The sequence below is a fragment of the Leptinotarsa decemlineata genome, unplaced genomic scaffold (assembly GCF_025532065.1).
Source record: "Leptinotarsa decemlineata unplaced genomic scaffold, Ldec_3_MD MMD2_tig00000010_RagTag_RagTag, whole genome shotgun sequence".
Taxonomy (NCBI): domain Eukaryota; kingdom Metazoa; phylum Arthropoda; class Insecta; order Coleoptera; family Chrysomelidae; genus Leptinotarsa; species Leptinotarsa decemlineata.
Window position 1 is genome coordinate 334685 of NW_027412538.1, and position 24141 is coordinate 358825.

Genomic DNA, 24141 nt, shown 5'->3' on the forward strand with positions numbered 1-24141 from the left:
ATTCAACCAAAATACCCGATTTTACCCGCTTGCTATTTAAAATATAATATACGTATTACATTCTGGCGTTTCCCCAAAACTCTTTTTTCTACTGAGAATCACAGTTTGTAGTGTAACCATCAATAAATCAATAGAAACTTTGGCATTTTAAAGTATATAAACAAATATTGAAGTAACAAAAAAATAAAAAATATCTCTAGATGACACAAAATTGAATATTTTACAAACACATTTCAAATTGCACATAATATATTTCAAATTTATATGAATATATTTCTTTAAAGTGAAACTCAGTCCTATATTGTGCACTAGAAAACGCTTCTGATTAGGAAATGTAAAACAAATAAATACATGTGCATACAATGTAGACTATAGACTCAACTATTCAACATAGTATAAAGAAAACCCATTATAGACCAAGTCGAGTTTTCTATTTTAGGTATTTGTTATTAGTGTCAATACCCATAGTCATAGTTCAGATATTACTTTAACAAAATATTGAGACAATCAAATAAAATATAAATACAAGTGAAGCAAAAATAAAGATAAAAAAATGGACAGAGTAGCTACCCTTACAAATTTAAGATATTCACGTAAAAATAATTAAACATATTTCGGGCGTTTTTTTTTTATAGGAAACACTGATATTCGACCTTAGATTAGGTAAAAGAGGGGATACATAACGCCAACCTCTGCGTACGAATCGAGTTTGTGACCAATTTCCGAGTGGCCGCCATATTGTTGGTGCTAAACATTGATCTTGGTGCTTGTTCGATTTTGTGCAATTATTGAGTGTATTTTGAACTATTTTGTGGGTGAGTACTGTATAAACATGGTGAAGTGCTCATCTTACTATTGTAGTAGTAATAGCGAGAAAAAGGAAACCGGTATATCATTTCACAGGTGAGAAAACATCAGTACATTTAGGAACAGTAGGCCAAACATGGATATTATGTGAAAACTATGTATGCAAATGTCTAGATTTTCAAGTATGTAACTCAGTGGTGGATAATCTACGGTTAAAGAAGATTTCAGTGCTTACTTTGTGAATTTTCATTCATAATTTTATGATAGACTTCAGATTCACCTTGAAAGTTCCATTTTTTTGCATAGGCGTGCATTTATAGCAGGGTCAGATCGAGTGAAAATTTGGAATATCTTGAAAATACATTTTTGATTGAAAAAAATGAATGACTACATTGTGGACCCTAGACAAATTAAATATTTCTTTTCTATTTCATTGAAAATGATCTGTGCAATACATTACTCATATTACAAGAAAATTTTATAGATTATTATTAAATACTATTTCATTTTTCAGATTTCCTAGAAATGAAGATAGACGGGCCATTTGGGTAGCTAACATGAAGATTTCAAACTGGTCCCCATCAAAAAACGATCGTATTTGCTCAAAACATTTTGAAACCTGTTATTTTTATAGAACTGAGGAAAAAACGAAATTGTTGAATGAAGCTGTACCCACTATTTTCCCAGAACGACCTACAAGTCTTCAGTCAATACAGGTATACTGCAAAAACAATTTGATAACCTTAATATTTCAAACCTTATTGATACTCTCTATTTAGAGGCCAGTCGACAATGTCTTTCAGCTAAATAGAGATTAAAGAATATGCATTTTTTGTTCAGCAGATTGAAAGTATTTAAGAGTACCTTACCATAAAGAGAGTTGTGTACTAAACAAATTTTTATTTTCCAGAAAAACAGGAAACGAATTAGACCCCAAACACCAGAACCTTATCCATCAACAAGTGCTCAACTGCAAAGAGATACACCCCGCAAAATTAAAAGATTTTGAAGATTGTGAAGGCACAGTACGTTTTATTAAATATATCAACACCGCTTTTGATATTTTAAACTCGATAACTGTGCAAGCACCTTGCTATAAAAAAGCTTTGTGCCCAAGCAAAATCGTTGAAGTTTTGGCTTTTGTTGCGAAATTCAATGAATATATTTGTGCTTTGAAATTTCCCAATAATGAAAAAATAATAAATTCACCTAGAAAAACTGGCTTTATTTTAGATCTCAAAAGTGCAGTGGATCTGTTTGATGACATAGTATGGCATAAAGAACTTTTGATTTATTTTCCTCTCTATAAAATGAGTCAAGACCATATAGAACTCTTTTTTTCTTCAATTCGTTCTAGAGGGGGTTGGAACAATAATCCAACCGCCCGTCAATTTATGGCTGCATATAAACGTCTCCTTATAAGAACGGAAGTGAGAAGTGGGGGCATAGGTAATTGTCTACCTTTAGAACAAATTTCTATTCTATCGGTTTCAAGTACAACCAATAAAACTCCTGAGGAGCAAATAAATAGTTCAATACCAATTATAACGGAAGACAATTTATTAGAAACCGAAAAAGAAGCTCAATCACTAGAAACAATTTTTTCTGAACATAGTTATATCATGAACACCAATGTTTTATCTCATTGCTCAGAAGAAATTGTAACCTATATAGCTGGTTTTGTTACTAAACATTTGTCGATGAAAATGAAATGTGAATCATGTGTTAATAGGTAACAAAGCGAATTTTCTTAATTCCCTTATTTCCCAAAAAACTGAAGGCGGATTAATATATCCCTCATCTGATGTTAAAATTTGCCAGATTAGTGAAAAACTTATAAGACACAACCACGAAGATTTGCCAAAAGGAAATGATGTTAAAAAATTAACCAATACTATATTGAGACAATGTCTTTCGGTTGATATGTTTCAATGTCTGAATAACCACATCTTAGACAATGAAGTCAATCATGTCTACTTTTTAATAAAATCAATTATTGAAAAATATTTGAATATAAGGATACACTTCATAATGAAAAAGCAGAGTGAAGCAAAAGATGCTATTCGAAACTATTTCACTAAAATGATTTTATTTAAAGGGCAGTAGGGCTATATTGTACAATTTTGGATGTATGTATGTATATAACAATATAATAAATATGTTTACTTATTACGAGTTTGATTGTTAATATTTTGAATTAATTTATAATGCTTTATGAAGTTACAATTTTTTTTATAGAAATATTCAAAGTTGAAACTTCAATATACCTCAGGTTATTCATAATAATTGGTATAAAGTGTGAATTAATCTGAAAGTGCAATAAATATAAGTCTTAAAATTCAATTAATGTGTCAAGTGAAATACAAACACTTTTTCTAGACCCTAACACCAAAACTGATGTTTTCACTTGACGCACGTTTCGCTAACAGTATTAATTTTCTTCTGAAGATGCTAGTTAGCGCAACGCGCGTCAAGTGCAAATATATCAGTTTTGGTGTTAGGGTAATTAATATCTAGAAGTAGTTTCAACTTTTACACCAAAGGTTCCAATCTCATCGTTTATAGGTGAAATACCTATAATAATACACCGGAAGTCTTTTATTTATTTATTACTTTTACTCAAGACTCCATATGATGAGGCGATAAAATAATTCAGTCCATACTGCTTTGATATATAGATTATGGAAGGATTATGTCTTGAACCCTTCTCATAGATACGCCACTGGCGTTTAGCGTTTGGTGCAGATTTGCCTCAGCATGCTGTTGGTTGTTACGAGTCCATATATCTTTCCTTGTCTAAGTATTCGACATATAATATTAGGAAGAAGACATGTATTTACTACGTTTGTAATAAGAAAACTTCCAACCATTACACGCCTGAAATTGGTTTTCGTGAATATAGTAGAGTAATGCGATGTAACGTAAGCCTCAACAATAAGTTTTAATAATTGCTTCATTATGTGTAAGTAATTTTTCCATTGATTACTTATGAAATTGAATAATGGAATAAGTTAAGAAATTGGAAATGAATTACGAATGAGAGTTAACATTTGTAATGGCGTCGGTGAGTGACGTTTTCGAGGCGACCACAACGACCGCGGTCTTTATATGAAACGGCTATAGGAGCATTTTGGTCGTTGTAAACGCTTAGTGGGCCGGATGGTGTGTGTAGCAAGTTTTATTCTTGAATGATGAACATAGTAATTTTTCTCAGTGTGCGAAGCATGATTTTACTCAACATATGATTTCAAGGTTACTAAAATTTGACCCCTTAACATCAAAGGTACCGACATAGTTTTAAACGCTGCTGATTCAGCAATACCCAAAAAATATTCGGCTCTAGGAACAAAACTCGAGAATACAAAGACCATCCTCATATGCAAAATTATATCAATGTATGTAAGGTAAGAGCATATACCAGGAAGTTATTACGAGAGAAAAAGAAACAAAACTTTCAAATGTTTTGTGCCCAACTCTTATCTGATACTCCCATCTCTAGGGTATGGTCTTCAGTTCGAGCATTTGCCGATTCCAGCATTTCTACTAAAAAACGGCATTGCTGAAATTATGATCCAATCTTTAACTCAGACACTCCTTGACAGCATTACTTCCGTGGAAAACCCTCATGTCCAACCCAGTATAGCATTCAACTTGGATGAATTGCATGCCGCGCCCCGGTACAAACGGGACGCCGCACTGGGCCTGGATCTCATAACTTACAGTATGTTGCAGCATTCACCGCAGACTGGATTTGTGAGTTTTCTGAATGTTTTTAACCTGAATGGTTCTATCACCATCCCAATGGAGTGGAAACAGCAATTACTCTGCCTTATTCCAAAACCAGGCAAGGATATATCGACAGATATATCTCATGATTAAAAACAGATTGGATTGGCATGTGGAACATCTCAATTTGCTTAATCCGCTACAGTCAGGCTTTCGTCGAGGTAGAGACACCACTAAGAATCTCTTTGGAATTCATTCTATTATTGCATCAAATTAAGCATCAGGTAACAATGTGGTAATGGTCCTGCTAGACATCAAGGCAGCTTATGATCATGTTTTTATCCCTAAACTGTTGGAACGATTTGCTCACTGTACAATTCCACATGATCTCGCAACATTGATCGGGCATATCTTTACCAACCGGCAAATTTGCATCCAAGACCCAATCACAGGGTGCATTATAAGGCCTGAATCTGTTAACCGAGGTCTCCTACAAGGTTCGCCAATCAGTCCTATTCTCTTCATTCATAGCGACCCCTTAAAACATTTAGTAGAAGACCAGGTATCTTTATTTGGGTATGCTGATGATCTAGCACTGATAGACGTCGGCACAGACACTCGAAAACTTATAGATGATCTCAATCAAATTCATAACTTTCTGGAAGAACTTGGCTATATTTTTCCATCAATACGTGCGAAGCAATTTCTTTCATCAATAAACATATGTTCGATATCGGCGACCATATACTTATCAACAACAACCCCATTCCATGGTCGCAGAAGGTAAAATACCTGGGCATAATTTTCCATCATCAGCTATCATGGCGGCTACATATAAATATGATTTGTGCAAAAGCACAAAAGGGAATGAATCTTATGAGGTCTCTATGTCGGACGTGGTGGGTGCGACTCCTTCTACTTTGATCCCATTATATAAAGCTCTAGTTCGCCCACATCTTGACAGCGGCAGCATATTTTTGGCAGATGCTCGAAAACAGTATTGTCCCAGCTCGATAAAGTACAATATCAACCATTACGCGTAGCTTTGGGTTTTATGAGATCAACATCCACCACAATACTACTATCAAAAAGCTCAGAGATGCCTCTTGCTCACAGGCGAAATTGGTTGGGAGTGAGATGCATTTCTAAATTGATATCTTACGTGAATCCTTATATTCATTCCGTAATGGAGTTGTGTGATACATATATTCAATATCCTACGCCGTTTTTACTGCATATATCAGACTAATGCCCTACATCCTGAATATTATGCTACTTCCAAACTTTCCTTGTTACCGCTATAGTTTACATGGTCAAATCTTCCCAATTCCCCACCACGAAATGAATCTCTTCAAAGAGAACGACAACCACCAAGATTTTCTCAGACTTGCCGAACAACAATTTGCCAATCATACATATTTTTCCACCAATGGATACAAAAATGTACGCGGTAACGTTGGCATTGGAGTTTGTTCACACAACCTACATCATTCTGGACAATTACCTCTTTCTTTTCAATATGTGAACCTGAAATAACAGCATTCGAGAAGCAGATCAATATGTTGTTGACAACGATATCAAACACGCAGTCGTCTTTAATGACTCAAAAAGCGCCCTAGCAAAAATTTCCCGGTCAACCATATTTGCAAACAGCGATTACCTTTCATTACGTACCAGACAAGTGATATATCGAGCCATCATAAAGGAAAACAGCATACATTTAGCATGGGTCCCCAGTCATTCTAACATCAAGGGTAACGATACAGCCGACACCATAGCCAATATTGAAAGAAACCATCCACTCTCTAATCATCCTCAAGCAGACTATAGAGTTTCAAGCATTATTGAACCATAATATCTGGATAGACTGGACCAATCAATATAGCGGGGACGCACAATTCAAAGCAAAACTTTACTTTTTCTCTGTAGCACAACCTTACAAAACTCTGGCTTACACAAGGATCTGGCTACTTGTTGTCGTAGAGAAATCATCAATATGTGCAAAATTAGGAGCAATCATTCTCTCAATAAAGCGCATCTCCATAAACTTAAGATAGTTGATGACGACCGCTGCGAATGTGGGGAAATATAGACTCTCCTACATATATTCTTTGTCTGCCCTAACAATTCTCACAATATACAAATGCTTCACTCAGCTGTCCATACTTATTCTTTCCTGCCTGTACATATATGCAGTAGAGGTAAATATTCAAAAAAATTAATCTCACTACACAAAAAATAATATGTGCCATAACTACAACACACGAAAAGATAAAGAATTGAGACTACCTCACTCACGTTTGGCGGTGGAACAGGACTCTGCGAGTTATCAAGGCATCATTTTCTATAACCATGCAGTGAAACTATTTGGAAATAAATGCAGTCTGCAAACATTTAACTCGAGACTATACAGTCACCTAGCAAACAATGCATTTTATTCTGTGCAAGAAGTTTTAATCTCCTAATATAAGTCGATAAGATGCTTTTCTTGTATTTGTAATGTACATGTATGTATCTTATATATAGCCTAGGGCTCATGTTTGACTAGTCTGATCAAATTTTATGAGTGTTATGTAATGCAATGCAATTGTAAAATTTTAAATGATGAATAAATTCTATTCTATTCTTTTCTATTCTTCATGCCTCTCTCAGTATCCCTCCTTCAACTATTCAGTCTTTTACCTTCCACGATATCTTTTTCAAACATATATCACCTTATCACCATTTAACATACAAACCATATCCTTATCCCTGATTACATCCAATATAAAGCTGTGTGATCAAGACAGACCTAATAATTGTGCGCGTGCAGTGCTTCGCCAATCATGACCTCGTAGTGTACACGTAACCGTAGTGCATCACCTCACATTAGTGCTTAAACTCTAGTGCAGTCGGACATTGCTTGTTAACTGACTTCAAATTATAGTTGAACTTTGTTTTAGCGCAAACCCAGGTGGGGTTTGGGTCCGACTCAGATCCACTTCAGTGTAGGCTCCACCTGTAGTAGCAACATGATTCTGGAACTCGTGGCTGGATTGCCTTGGCAGCTGAAGGCATTAATGGAAAAAGAAGAAGAAGATCAGAGGTCCGACCTTAGACAAGGAAAGATATACCTAATCTAAGGGTCCGACTTAGACCACCGACATAAAAGGTTATGTCGATGCATTAGACCAGGGGTCTCCAAACTTTGAAGCCTTCGGGCCATAATGATTTTTTCGGTTTGTTCCAAGGGCCAATTTCTGCCCTTAGCTATATTTCTAGACTAGGATAGTCGCAAAGTGCGTAACCTCAGCAAAACTTACGCTTTTTTTGCATTTAAATTATTATTGTGTATTGTGACACTTAACGACAGCTACCCGCTAGGTGGCATTAGGCGTAATTAAATATTTGGAATTACCGCGTTGATTCGAGAAAGTTCTGGTTCTAGCTAGTGTATTACGATCACCTCGAGATGGCAGTAATAATTGCATATAAAAAGGATAGCAGCGCAACTGCGAGTTAGTCTGCGTAGGAAATGCGAAGGAAGTGAAACTGTCTATTGGGAGATAAAGTAACACCCGTCAATAAAATTATTTTGATTTGACTTATTGCTTTTATGTGTGATTTGTTAGTATGGAAAAGAAGCGAAAAATCGACAGTGAATGCAGAACGTTCCAAGAAAAATGGAACTTTTAGTATTTTGTGATTGAGTTCAGTAATAAGGCTCTATGTTTAATTTATAATGAAACCATAGCTGTTCTCAAAGACTATATCATTAAACGACACTATGAGTCGAAACATCTTCAAAGTTACTCCAAGTATACAGGAAGGAAAAATTTGAAGCTTTGAAATGCGGACTCAAATCGCAGCAATCTTTGTTTACCAAAGAGAATACTGAACAAAAATATGTATGGTAAAAATAAAGGAGTGGTTGCATTTGTGTGTTGCATTTGTGTCATTGTATCATTCATCAACAGTCCTTGTGCGGAAAATGTTTGGATATGTCTGAAGTTCTAAAACCAGTCATATCAGTTGTTAACTTCATCAGATTAACTGGGCTGAATCACCGACAATTCCGCGAGTTTATTCAATAGATTGGAGAAAATGATTTACCATATCATACTGGCGTACGCTAGCTTAGTTGCGGAAAAGTCCTTAAGCGCTTTTTTGAACTTCGAGCAGAGATCGATTTTTTTTTCAAATGAGAAGCAGCGCCCTTTTGCCGATTTAGAAAATAGTGAATGGATGTGGAAGTTAGCCTTCTATGTCGATTTGACAAATCATATGAACGAACTGAATTTGAGATAGCAAGGAGAAAATCAGCTTCTCCATGATTTATACACCAATATCAAATCCTTCAGGCAGAAACGAATACTATTTCAATCGCAATTACGTAAAAAATGTTTCACACATTTTGAAACATGTGAAAAATTCAGCCACACTACATCAGAGACTGAATTTCCCGTCAATTTTGCAATCGAAACTTTGAGTGCTTTGAAGATAAATTTTGATACTCGTTTTTCAGATTTTGATGTCATTGCGAATGAAATTAAGCTTTTTCAAAATCCTTTTGATTCTGACATAGAAACCCTGGCTCCGGAAGTTCAATTGGAAATTATTGATTTACGGTGAAGTGATATGCTTAAGAACAAATATCAAAATTCATCTTTGGAATTTTATAAGAGTCTTCCACTGGAACAATTTGATAATTTGCATAAATTTGCTCGTGGGTTGTTTTCTGTTTTTGGTACTATTTACTTGTGTGAGAAAACGTTTTCCAAGATGAAGAACACAAAGAATGTTTACAGATCTCAATTAACCGATGAGCATCTTAAATCTCTTTTGATAATTGATACAAGTAAAATTGATCCACAACTACAAAGTATTAAAGTATTGTCGGTGGAAAATCACAATTTACTGCGATTCATTTCAATTATTTGTTAGTTATTAAAATGCTTAAACTTAGATACTTAAGTTAAGTTTTCTTTGTCATCATTTCTGTCGTTAAGTTTTACCTTGCAAATAAATAAAACCGAGTAATTATCATTCTGTGTTTTCTTCTTCAACTCATCACAGCAATAGTAACAACAATTAGGTAATCATTGGCTGTCGCGGGCCAGATTGATGACAGTAAATCATTGACTTTCGCGGGCCGGATTGATGACACTGGCGGGCCGTAGTTTGAAGACGGTGCTTTCGGCTTTCGCTTTTGTGTAGAATTCTGTGGCCAAAATGAATGTGTTTGAATCAGACGAATACGTTTTGAATACATAAGTGCCAGAGTGCCAGTTTTTGATATTTATTCTGACATTGTCTAATTCATTTCATTGTATGTTTTAATATTTTTAAGAAACACAGCATCTAGAATTATGGAGGTATTTACGGAAGACAAGTTCTGTAAGTACTGTGAAGAGAAACTAGGAATAAGTTTGGAAGAAGGACTACAATGCAGCGAATGTAATAAAAATGTTCATTTGAAATGTCTAAAAAGGGGCTCGGTGCCCGGAGGACTTTATGGCGATGTTTTTTTTTCGTTCACTTGCCAGGAATGTTCTTCCACAGAAATTGAAGTATTTTCAAGAATCAAATTGTCCTGGTGAGTATATAGGAAAAAGTTGGACAACATTTTCCAGTAATAAACCCCAACAAGAATTTAAAGATTCTAGGATTTGGTGTAAGGTTTTTAGTTCATTAGGTACTTGTTTTATCATAAAATATATTGAAATTCCCAGTTAGTATTATATAGTGAAATTTTCTAATTATGAAGTTCCATACAGAGTATCCACACACTTTTCTGAAATTTTTTGATTCTCATGTGCCAAGTTGATGAAAATTCACTGTTGCAACATGATGGTAATCTATCATGTACTCTACCGCATACACCTCAATTTGATTTTTTATTAGATTTGTAATGTGAGATTTTAAGTAATAGTTATTGTATTGTTTATTAAGCACATGGCAGATCCTCCATGTACATGAAGTGATTGGGAAAATTGAAATATCAATTAAGAATTTGGTAGAGCTACATATTCAATCTCATTTTGCTAATCCAGTAATTGGGCTGCTTCCAGTTCTATTAAATTGTTTATTTGATAAGTAAAATTCAGAACCTCTGGCGTGAAACAAATATTTCGAAAACATATATTTCTCACCAGAACAAAAATGGTGTCTTTCGATGCAACGTTACGCTAATGTGGCTAGCGAAACATACCAACGTGAAGTTAGTTATTATTCAAACGTCTCAATGGGAATACAGAAATCTTTTCATTTATATATTTGTATGTCCCAAGTAGGCATACTGGGTATGAAAACTTATTTTATGTACCGTTTCATTCAACAAATCATGGTTAATATTCAATATGTGCTCTTACAAAATTGATCTGTTTTCCAACAATCTGAACTTGATTAAAATTCAAATGCGTCAAATATACCAAATCACAAAATCACAACAACCAAATCACAAAATTTGGTTTCATTCCCTACCATTATATTAAAGCTAATTTCACCCGCTTCACGATTCTTGCCTGCTGCACGTGTCACCAACCTGTCACAATTGTGTGAAAAATGCTCTTCTAAAAATTGTACACTATACTATTTTGTAAAGGTGCATGTAAAATACTACATTATTCGGAAATATAATAGAACTGACCAGTACTCCTGTTTCTAATTCTATTTTTAACAATATGTGTAATTCAAAAAACTGCCATTTAAAATAAATTCAGACAATATACTACCATAATTTCACTCTGAGGCTGTTCACTTTACTTTATCATACTAGACATCTTCTTGTGTCTGCTTCAATTAGTTCATGACAGAGTTCTTGGTCTTATCAGTAAGTTTAGATTACAATAACTTTCAAAACTGAATACTTTATAAAACTCTAATGAAACCTTGTTTAAAATCATCTAGGAAGTGGATTTGAAAAACAATATGGAGCAAAGTAATGGATATAAACTTCAATCCAAAAATATTTTGATTTCAGGTTGCAAGTAGTTGTCTTAGTTTTATATCATCTGCACTATAAAAGTCCTGGATTAGCTAGAAAAGGGTTTTTCCATTGGAGGCATCATATTGGTAAATTTATCGATAAAAATTGGGAAACATTATTCACCAATGAATGCAAAAAGAAGAAAAAATGGACTGGGACCGTAGCAGGTACTCTTTCCCACTTCAGTAAATACATTTTTGTGTCAGGAAATGCTGTTCTCAATAAACCTGCTGTTTGGGCCTTGATGTACCCAAAACTTACTCCTCTTGCTATTTCTTGCATATGTAAGTGAGAAAATTATTCGCAATTGAAATACATAAGAAAAATATTTGTTACATGTATTACATATCACTTTTTTACAGATTCGGTAATGATGCTCGAGAAACAGCACATGAAAAATCAAAAGTTAACCCTTATTCCAGATGATGATCTTTTTCATGTAACAGTTCGCAAATGTATTGATAATGAAGACTTTTTGCAAGTTTTAACAGATACACAAAATGTTTGTGAAACCCAAGATAACAGTGATGATAATGATGTAGTATTCGACAATGCCCAAGTAAGAGAATTTTTTTTATCTCGTGTTTTAATGTTGAGGTAAGCTAATTTTTTACGTTTACTGTGTCCGGGAATTCTCGCTCCATTTGCTTGTCAGTAAAATTATCAATGTTAATGTTATTTCATTTTCAGATTGTCAAAAAAATGAAAAGGAGGAAAAACTGTGCTTCTCAAGTTTCTAAGAAGTAAGTAAAATTGTGTTTTGAGTATCTCAGCTTGAGGGTTCATAACATTATTCAGAAATATAGAAGAATTGACCAATACTTGATGAAAATCCTTTATAATGTATTAAAAAATACAATCCGACCGTGAGCATACCCTGAAGCTGCTGGATTCCATCCAGAGAAGAGCCATCTGCCTGATTGGAGACGCGAACAATGAAAGGTTGGAGATTTGTCTCTCTTCCATAGATACTTTCACGGGAAGTGTTCAAGTGACTTGGAACATTCGATTCCACCAAGAGTGGTACACATCAGAAATACGCGACGGACTGTGGCTGCTCATCATTTTGAGGTTCAATTCAGTACACCTCGAACTTCACTGTTCAAGAACTCTTTCATTTGGAGAATTACGTTTATGGAATAAACTTCCTTAAACTTCCTTAAAAAAATTGTGGTGTGCTCATTGACCATAGTAATAAAGTCTACTGACTGAGGCTACTAAGTGCGAATGGGAAGTTTTGTGCTTGCATTTTTGTATTTTGCGCGATCTGTTGTATCCAGATTACAAATTGATTGTCACTTTTCAATTTAGACTACATTGACTTCCAATTATATTCACTGGCTGTAGAAATCCAAGTGATACTCACGGTTTTACAGCCATTAAACTCGAGAATATCAGAACATATTTAAGCACGTCTACTCACGACAGATATTCATACTTTTTTTATCTCTATTTTATTCTATCACCTGTACACAGTTTTTCAATGTCCTTTATGATTTATTTTAGAATTAAGAAATTATCTAATTGTGAATCAATGCTGCCAAGTGACCTCCCTGGAATAAGCAGTTCCACAGATTTTCAAGAAGAAACTGAATATCGCATAATTTCAAGTACAACAAATGATGCAACCACAGTAGGAGAAGTAGCAAAATATGTGGACCCTATGTGTTATTATAATACTTCCTTGACGAGTAAGTCTTGCATTATTGTAAAAAACTTGAAAGAGAAAATGATTTCAGGGTATCAGTAACAAATTTGTAGTCAGAACAAATAAAAAATTTATGAATAAGTTATTGAAAGTGTAGTAAATTTTTTCACACATTTTCCAGTAAATCTCGATATTTATAAATACATAAAGTACTGAGTACTCAAAACATATTTTGTTTTTCAGGTTTTTCTAGAACAAAAGGGCTTGATATGTATTTGAAACTGACTGGAGGAATTCGAGAAATACCAATAAAGTCACCCTTCAGTGGTATTCACCTTCCACCTTATATTTTTAGAGACACCGATACATTTCCTCCCTGGTTGGAACTACTGGCAAGAATAAAGCTTGAAGCAAATAAAAAAGTTGAAAACTATATTTTACCGCCTCGGGGAGTTGTTGACTTTGTATATGTTCAGCCCGACCTTATTCCAGCTTTAAACAATCTTTGCAACCAGTTTTTCTGGCCTGGAATTGATTGTAAGTATCCATTGCTTTTTGTATAGTACATCAATTATATTTGCTTGTTAACCCTTTGAAGCAGATATTTTTTTCTCAGATACACTTTATTTTACCAATTTATTTGTTGCTTGTGGTATAAAAAACAAAAAAAAAATTAAAAAATAATATTTGTTGCTTTGTTTTTGCAAAATTCAATAAAAAGTGTGGTTCCTTATTAGGACCAACAGTTAAATTAAACAAGGGTCGTGGCAATATCTGAAGGAAGTTCAATCAAAAAAGCATAGACCTCATCTGAAGTTACTTTATTCAGGTTCATAATCCAATCTGAAAGAAATGAATAGAATATATAAATAAAATTTAAAAGCCTAGTGGTTCTTTTTGGGTTCACATCATTTTCTAACCTGTATCCTAAACCCCCTACATTTCTCACCCAAATAGGACCTTACATGAAACTCACGTCAAAATGATTGACAAAGATCACAAGCAGACAAAATAATGTTTTCAACCTGTTTGTTTACCTAGGTAACGTGTGACCTTGCCAGCTATTCAAATGTATCTCACACTTATGACGCCTCAAATAAAGTAAAATCAAGATCAAGGAGGGTTTCTAATAAGGTATAAACATCAGTGGTTTCAGCAAGCCCTTACTAGGCAAGTAGTACTTTGACAGGATCACTTGACGTCAAATGGTTAAGATTGACGTCATTGTTGACGTCATTGTTCTCTCTGTTAGAAATGATATACTCCGAATATAACGCTAAAGAAGCAGTCCCTGCTATTTTCTGTGATCTATCGAAAGCTTTCGACTGTGTCAACCATGAGATCCTTCTTAATAAGTTGCAACAGTATGGCTTCAGAGGCAACACTCTCCACTGGTTTCATTCGTACTTATCAGGTCGCAAACAGGTAGTTAAAACAACCGAGTGTTCCTCGGCTCAAACTATCAAATGTGGTGTACCACAAAGATCGATCCTTGGCCCAATTTTGTTTCTTATCTACATAAATGACTTGGCTTTTATAGATATAACGGCCACAATTACTCTCTTTGCTGATGACACCACTTTATTATGGCACAAAAAGGACATTCCTACCCTTCAAGATGCCATCTCAGCTGACATCAACAAAATCAAAGAATGGTGCGACTGCAATAAGTCATCATTCAATATCTATAAAACTAGCATACTTACCTTCCACTCCAACTTACCTGAGATCTGCCTTGGTGACAAAATCTTAGACAGGGTACATAATTATAAATTTCTAGGGTTGAACATTGATGATAAACTGAAATTTAAAAATCACACAATAAACTCAAGCAAGAAGCTTCCCTCAGGTTGCTATGCACTAAGAGTGATTTCTAGAGAACTAGGCTACTCCCATTCAAGAACAGCTAATTTTGCTTTAATAGATCCTCATATTAAGTATGGAATTGCCTTCTGGGGAGTCTGTTCTAGAGATTTATTTCAAATGATTTTTGTGCTCCAAAAAAAGGGCTGTCCGATATATGTGCAAAGCAGCTCCCAGGGATCCATGCAAGCCTCTTTTCATAGCTCACGGTATTTCAACAGTAGCTGCCCTGTTTATCTTGGAATCAATTTGCTTGATAAAAAAAAATTATTCTTGTGCATCTCCCCCTTCCTCATATAATACTCGTATCCACAATAGTAACATAGATCTGCCTATTCCTGCGAGCTCCCTTATTAGGGATTCAATTATATTCAACGGGATCAAACTGTTTAACCACTTACCAGCCCGAATTAAAGAAATTATAGTGCTTTACAAATTCAAAAAAGCAGTTAAAATGCTACTTGTTGATAGGGCCTATTATTCAGTTCAGGAGTATCTTGACGATTCACTTGAATCTTAACTTTTATTTCTATGTCTTGTTATTTCCAGCTGAATATCTCAGTGTATTTCACATTTTTAGCTTATGTTTATTGTATTTTGTTTAAACTGTTTATGTTTTTTTATGTAGATTTTTGTATCTTACATATTATTTATGACTGTCTACAAGATGTAGTTCTTCAGACAATAAAGTATATTTGATTGATTGATCTCAAATAAACATTTAGTTATCATTCCAAGGAATTGCCAACTCTTCAATAACACCTCCCACGATGTTGATTATGTTTGCTACATGTTTTTGTTTAGCGGATGGAAGCCTGTGGATTTGGTTGGGTATCACTATTGTTTATTTGATGCTGTAACAGATTTTTTCATTTGCTCTATTGGCCCCTATTTCATTGTAAGGTGGTTTAATATTTTCATATAGTTTCTACCATTTTGTTGATTATTGGTTTTCAGATTTTCCTTTCTCTGCTGTTACAATTTGAAACATGTCAATCAGTAAAATATTAACATACAATTATTTTACTCATTTTGCTGGCTTATTTCTCCTCTTGTTTTTTTGACTTGTATTAGAATCAACGGAGATCTGCAACTACTGGGTATTTGTGCAATAGTGGAAGAATCTTGAATGGTCTTCAAAGCTTCTGTTATTTCATGATTTGTTCACTTGGTGCCAAAAACTTCATGGCAAATATTTTTTTTACACATGTCCCATTAATAAAGGATGAATATTAGAGATGGTAATATAACACTCACAGAGACATGCTGTGTTGGCTGGTGCTTAAATGCGGATACGGCACATCCTGCTTGAGGGACATGCCCAATCTCGTGTTAGGAAATGTTAGGTTGGATTTATTACCACGGTTGCAAATATAGAAAGTTACTTCGTACCCATTAACTGGAAGCATATTTACCTATTCTCGATCGAGATTATTTTAGAGGGAATGGTGAATATGTGAAGACTGAGAAATAGTGAAGGTGGAAAATATTCTAGTGATTTTCACCTGTTAATTTAAGCAATGAGAGTTATATTCTCAAGTATACCTCTGAATCTCAAGTATACCTCTGAATTGTATATATACTTAATGGCATGTAATAATAAATCAATTCTGAAATGACAAATTTGCTAGAGAAATATTCACGCAGTGAATGTTTATGTAATTTTCACAATCTGGTATTTACATATTGTTAATGTGTGTGATGCCAATGTTCTAGTTGTGATGATTATTTAACATTTGTTCATTAATGTTAAAATTTCGTATCAAAACAACTAGTGTTGGTCCAGTTACTAATTCTCTTCAACAATAAATTGAATAAAAAGTACAATGTGACTTTTAAAACTTAGTCTATCATCTATCATAAATCCTAGATATTTAAATTCCTTAACCCATTCCAGATTTTCACCTTCTATTTTTATGTGTAAATGTTGGTAGTTTACGTTTTTTAATTTGTATTTTGTACTCAGGATCATTTTCTTTGAACTTAATTAGTTTTCAAAAATGATTCGAACCGTAATATTTCAGTTTTGATATTAGCATTTTTCTGTGAATAGTTTCAACGGCTCTTTTGAAATCAAGAAAAACTACAATTATAAATATAGTTACACTTATCTGTTTCTTGCTTCTTGCTTATATATATATATATATATATATATATATATATATATATATATATATATATATATATATATATATATATATATATATACAGGGTCCTGCAACAGTGGCGCGGTGTTCCATATCTCTATATAGGAAGCAGATAGGAATCTAATTTTCTATAATATTACCTTATTGCTCGAGCTCGACAAAATAAAAATATTGGCGGTCACACAGGGTGTTCGATTTTTTCTGAGCGGATCCCAACTGTGTCTTTTTAAATGGCAACCTATATTTTTTATCGCTTTTTCGGTTTCTTCATAGAAAATAAAATAAACTTTATGTATATCTGCACTTCGAAAATATTGATGGTTTTCGAGATATCTAGCATGACAGGTTTTTTTTTCCAATATTCGTCACTCAGAATATTTGAAATTATAAAGTGGTGCCAAGTCCAGTTGAAATTTTTTTTTGGTCGAATATTCTACATTGGTAACTCTCTCAAACGATATATCTGAAATCGACCTGTGATATACAGGGTATGAAAAACCGCTTGCCAAATATTGTAAATGAAAATTTGCAAAATCTTCCTTATATTAAATGGAACACCCTGTATATTATTGATCCATAAGAAGCGCCAACGAAACCTCTACAAATTTCATTAAGTATTCCCTATGGCTAAGTTCAATAGTTTTTCTTAAATGAGCATTTCTTTCGAAAAATGGTCATTTTTTCAAAGCGAAATCCATTTGACGACTGATAAAAATATACGAAAGATATCTTGTTTCAATTTTGTACATTAGAAGGTGTCCAAACAAATATTTTTTAACGAAATAAATGTATGTACCTATCACTTTTTGCTAAATGGAAAATTATTTTTTCATTGGATGCAGAATTTCACTCATAAATCGTGCAATATCAAACCAAACAAGTTAAAAGAAAGAAACATTATAAATAACTATTTTTTTCATGTTATTATATTCATTCAGAGCTTGAGTTCTAGATATTCAAATTTGTCAACTGGCAAATTACAAAACTACAAAAGGGAGAGTTTAATTAAGGTTGATAATGAAACTTTTATAAAATATGTTCAACATGTCTTCCATTTTCTTGAATGCAGACCTGAAGTCTATGTTTGAAAGACTGTTCTACCCTGCGCAAGACAGCTGGTGTAATGCTGCGAAAAGCATTCGTTATTCTAAGTCGCATATTTTCGGGAGAAGTTGGTGGCTCAACGTAAACCATATTTTTTATGTATCCCCATAAGAAAAAATCTAGTTTCGTCAAATCTGGTGATCTAGCGGGCCACCGTACAGGCCCATTCCGTCCTATCCATTTATTGGGAAATACTTCATTTAGATGATCTCTCACTTCTGCCGAATAGTGAGCAGGTGCACCATCATGTTGTAACCACATTCTATTGCGGAGGTCAAGAGGAATATCATCTAACAAACCTGGTAAATCATTTCGTAAGAAATTGAGATACATTGCACCATTCATATGTCCCTCAAAAAAGTATGGACCAATTACATATTCTCCAATGATGCCTCCCCAGACATTTATCGACCACCTATGTTGATAATCCACCTGTCTCAATAAGTGAGGATTTTCTGTCGCATAATAATGGTAATTATGTCGATTTACAAATCCATTTTTATGGAATGTCGATTCATCCGACCATAAAATATTATTGAAAAAATATTCGTTTCGACGAATTTTGTTCATGGCCCAATTGCAAAATCTCACTCTTTTCTCGAAATCAGCATACAGTAGTTCTTGATGTAACTGAACGTGGTATGGATGCAAGCGATGTTTCTTCAATACTCGTTGCACTGATCTCTCACTTATATCCACTATTTCCCCAATTTGTCGTTGACTCCTACTAGGATCTTCTTCAAGAGCAAGAAGAACTTGCAATTCATTATCTTCATTAGTAGCTGGCTTGATGCGCTCATGTTTGGAATAATTAATAGATCCAGTTTCAACGAATCGTCCCAAGACCTTTTAGAAAGATCTTTCATCTGGATGCCTTCTATCTGGATACCGTTGAGAATAAATTCTACTTGCCAATAAACAATTCCTGTCTGATTCACCTAATATGAAAATCATATCAATCAAATCACTTTTTGATAACAACAATCTGATGAAATTATACCGACAGTTCAACTTCACGATTGACTAAAAATTTCAATATTCATTTGCAGCCAAATATTTTGTTCTGTCATTTGCCAGACTACTTGATTTCCAATAAATATTTCATTCGCTGAAAGGTTGTTTTAGACCGAAAGAATATGGCACAAATTCCGAGATTTTTGAAATTATTGTAACTATTCAAGAACGTCCATTTTGTGGTGTAATTCGCAACTTGTTTATCTAGCTACAGGTAATTTTAGGAATGGGCGATATTTTAAGGAAAGGGTATTTTTTGTATATTCTTATCAGTCGTCAAATGGATTTCGCTTTGAAAAAATGACCATTTTTCGAAAGAAATGCTCATTTAAGAAAAACTATTGAACTTAGCCATAGGGAATACTTAATGAAATTTGTAGAGGTTTCGTTGGCGCTTCTTATGGATCAATAATATACAGGGTGTTCCATTTAATATAAGGAAGATTTTGCAAATTTTCATTTACAATATTTGGCAAGCGGTTTTTCATACCCTGTATATCACAGGTCGATTTCAGATATATCGTTTGAGAGAGTTACCAATGTAGAATATTCGACCAAAAAAAATTTCAACTGGACTTGGCACCACTTTATAATTTCAAATATTCTGAGTGACGAATATTGGAAAAAAAAACCTGTCATGCTAGATATCTCGAAAACCATCAATATTTTCGAAGTGCAGATATACATAAAGTTTATTTTATTTTCTATGAAGAAACCGAAAAAGCGATAAAAAATATAGGTTGCCATTTAAAAAGACACAGTTGGGATCCGCCCAGAAAAAATCGAACACCCTGTGTGACCGCCAATATTTTTATTTTGTCGAGCTCGAGCAATAAGGTAATATTATAGAAAATTAGATTCCTATCTGCTTCCTATATAGAGATATGGAACACCGCGCCACTGTTGCAGGACCCTGTATATATATATATATATATATATACATATATATATATATATATATATATATATATATATATAAATCGGTTCAATTCGTGAGGTTGCAGTCAATTGAATTGAACCGATTTATAGTTAATCCAGTCACTAATTATTCTGTTTTATATATTTATATATTTATATATATATATATATATATATATATATATATATATATATATATATATATATATATATATATATATATATATATATATATAAAGTGTTATTAAAGTATCTTTAGGTATTTTTTTGTGTTACTACTGTAATGAATCTGAGGCCGGCCCTGACCGTTATCTCAGACACCAAACATATGACTCATCGCGAAAAGAATGCGGTCGGTGAACCACAACGATAATTCTAGATGAGTGCCGAAATGACGAGAAGAGATCTGCAGTGATCGTTGCCGCTATATAAGCCGGCCTTCCGTCTCTAGAATAGTAGTCTGTATCTAGAGAGCAAATCTAGTGGTTAACAAACCGTGAAGATAAATTAAGCGTTAGTTACTAAGTGTTGTATATAAATTAGTTGTGAAAGTGAAATATTGTTAAAAATAAATTTGTTTAAGACAGTTAATTCTTTAATTCGTTACACTACTATAAAGTAAACTACTTTATAGTTGTGTTACAACTATAAAGTTGTATATTAATGAGTGTGTCTCTTATAAGTACTTTAATAACTCTTAAACACATACAATGTTTTCATTCAATGATTGGAAAAAATTCAATTTCAACATATTAAAACTTTTCTATCTGTATCTATATGTACATCTTTTCTTATCTCTCAAATTTGATCACACCTTTGATTTATTGGCTTTTTTTTTTAGTAACAGAAACATTAAAATATCCAGAATACAGTTGTGTCGTTTTGTACAGAAGACTCATTGTTGGATTCGCTTTCATGGTGCCCGTTAAATTTAAGGAAAATTATATGCCATTCATATTTACGAGACCACATTGGAGAAATTGTGGAATTGGACAATTCATGATATATCATCTGATGCAGGTAAGAATTTAACTTAATGAAAACCCATTTTCCACCTTGCATTTTTGTTGTATTTTTTTCAGGTTTGCATGGGTAAAGACATCACACTGCATGTGCCAACGGATAATCCTGCTATTATACTGTTCAAAAAATATGGTTGCCAAATAGAGAATCACGTAGAAGGTTTCTATGACAAGTACTTAGGAGTTGATATGAAAAAACCAAAACATGCATTTTTCTGTCGACTAAGTAACGACTGGCCCTCCTAAACTTGATGAAAACATTTTTTAGAGTAAATTGATTTTTTTTAGTGATACTGGTACTGATAGATGAATATTTTCGAAATATATTTAATTACTATCAGTAGTTACCAATTATGTGAATACTGTTGACAAGTTCATTTTTAGGTCAGGTTTCATGTAAAAAATATTTTATGTTGGTAATATGTTTTGTTATTCTGTTTTATATCTTGTATGTGAAGTAATGTTTAATGGTTTACAGAATTAAAAAATATATATTTTTAGATACTGATCATTTTCTCTGAAATAACCAGGGGTCTTCAAATAAAAAAAAAGTCCTTATGGAAGATCACAGTAAATTATAGTATAAAAATTGAAGTTTCAAGCTCTCACAGCCAAAAGTTTTATGGAAACTATGGTTATCCGAATTATAGTTCATTTTTCAAAGCAATGCAGTAATTGAGAGCTCATAACGTATGCAAAACCCTTACAGAATACTTCTTGAAGTTCTCTTTTTTCTACTCATTTTCTATTGTGAATAAGTATTTTTGTTTCGACACAGGTAGACGCTGTATTCACATGACTATGGGTTTTTGCATATTGTTCCCTCTAGTAAATTGCCGAAAATATTGTGTCACACCTTTTTTAAATTTGTTTTTATATAGTGGCTTAATCTATACGAGTTATTATTGAAAAACATATCAATTTCGATAGCATGAAATTTTCAGGGCTATGTGCTATTTTATTTCAATTTTCATCAATGGATAAGTTATGTTGTATCCATTGTGTCAATAATTTTGAAATGCCACTGAGTCCTGATACCTTCGATGACTAGTCCTTCCCCCTCTTCCACTATTTAGCGCATGTGTCTGATATTTTGTTGAAAACAATTTTTATTTTGAATCAACTGATATGACAAAGTTGAGAGCAACTACCAAAGATATAGAAAAGGTTTTTATTCTGAAACAATATACTAAGCGGGGATCAATTTCAGGGACATATAAGCACAAATGATACCATAATTTTGCTAATAGCCAAAGCTTATAATCAAATTAATGAAAGTGAATCAGCTGCAGCAGTATTATGCGACTTAACTAAGGCCTTTGAATGCTTAAATCACCGAATTCTGCTGGACACACTACTTTGTGGTGGTTCAGGTCTTACCTGAAGGATTGTTACCAGTTGGTAAAAACTGACTACTATTCACTGATTGGAAATCCTAGGTGCAGTGTGCCCCAGAGTTCGGTATTGACACTATTTTAGTTTCATTGTACGTCAACGATATTTCTGATTTGAATATATCTGGGAGGTTCGCGTTATTTGCAGATAATACCAAATGGTATCATCTGCGGGGGTCTAACACTGTATGTGTGTGTGTAGAGGTCCCTTCACAAAAAAATGATTTTGTAAAACCAGAAATGTCCGTGAAAATGCACTTAGGGAATATTGCCTTTGTCAGTGAAATGGAAAGAAGTATAAAAACATTTATTATTCCCAAGAAACACGAATGTTTATATCATAGGTATGTGGACAAGTAAATCATTACTTGAACTATCAATAATGTAAGTAATGATACAACCTCTGCATTTTCTTTAAAATAGTAAGTATGAACTTGATGGTTCTTTCGTGGCTGTGCTTTCAGTTTATAGACTAAATTGGGATGAGCAATTTTCTCTTCAACTTCAACATATTTTCATGTAGTTACTTCTGTAACATTCATATCAGTGCCCTTAAAATAAAATAATATTTCATCACTGAGAGAGAACATTTGAGATAGTTCAAGTAAAGGAGTAACTGAAATACATTCCATTTCATTGAAAATATAACTCAGAATGCAGAAAAAGTTTGTTGATATCTAACATGGTTTTCGTTCATCTGCTTCAATGAAATGTAAAATATAAACTCCTTTGTGTCTAAAACTATTCAACGTATTTTCATCTCAAGTACCCCAGAGCAACCAACAATTTTTTTAAAGTTCCACAGATTTTTGAAATATGTTAAATCAGTATTCTTTGTGCTGTTCCTACTATACTGTGGTAATGTGGTAATACTCAACAAATTCAGTTCAAGTTTCAAAAGTGTTCATTATCATATGAAAAATATAGACACGAAATCCATCTTGATTTTAATCAGGTTGAAAATCTCTTCCCGTACCCTTTCAATTGTCTTTCGCCATGGGGGCGAGTGGTTCAAATCTGAGAGTGTTGTTTTGGTAACGACATAGAGGTAAATGACATCTATGCCGCTCTGGCCTTGTGTACCCCTTCCTGACTGGGGTATTGATGAAAAAAACTGTTCATTTTAACAGACGTCGTGGGGCCTTCACTCAACCGAGCGACGGGGCCATGAAAAATATAAACTTCATTGATGCAATAATATAGATTTGTTCTGGTTCTAACATCCGAAACTGTTGAGAAACTGCGCATGACGGTGCGTACAAGCAAAAAATCTCAAACAGTCCAAAATATTCTCGGACACTTGTTTAAACCAGAACGCTTTTGAGGAGACCACTGTGCCACCTATCGTATATATGAAGAGATGAAGACAAGAAAACACTATTAATCATGTCCATTTTATTATGTAGCGTATCCCTATAGTCAGTTCAAATGTTATCTACCCTCAATCATCAATTATTCAAATGAAATAAATAAAAAAAACATCCTAGCAAATAGCCCAAACAAATTTCCACACGAATGCGCATGAGCAACG

The 24141-nt window shown here is 33.7% G+C and overlaps 2 protein-coding genes across 3 annotated transcripts; both read left to right on the forward strand.

The window, feature by feature from the left end:
* The first annotated feature begins 650 nt into the window (after positions 1-650).
* LOC141480777 (THAP domain-containing protein 2-like) lies at positions 651-2977 on the forward strand. The gene is made up of 3 exons (XM_074171185.1): positions 651-903; positions 1322-1523; positions 1718-2977. The coding sequence occupies exons 1-3, from the start codon at positions 833-835 to the stop codon at positions 1814-1816; spliced, it is 372 nt and encodes a 123-aa protein (XP_074027286.1). The 5' UTR covers positions 651-832; the 3' UTR covers positions 1817-2977.
* A 5220-nt stretch (positions 2978-8197) lies between these two features.
* LOC111509098 (cysteine-rich protein 2-binding protein) lies at positions 8198-21716 on the forward strand. 2 transcript variants are annotated; one of them, XM_074171186.1, is made up of 9 exons: positions 8198-8420; positions 9863-10108; positions 11495-11784; positions 11863-12059; positions 12191-12243; positions 13007-13191; positions 13392-13685; positions 21036-21214; positions 21277-21716. In XM_074171186.1, exons 2-9 carry the CDS (start codon positions 9882-9884, stop codon positions 21460-21462), a joined length of 1611 nt encoding a protein of 536 aa, XP_074027287.1. In that variant the 5' UTR covers positions 8198-8420; positions 9863-9881; the 3' UTR covers positions 21463-21716. The 2 variants fall into 2 exon arrangements, with proteins under 2 accessions (XP_074027287.1, XP_074027288.1); XM_074171187.1 differs by lacking the exon at positions 8198-8420 and having other exon boundaries at positions 9682-10108; positions 11495-11667.
* Positions 21717-24141: the final 2425 nt, after the last annotated feature.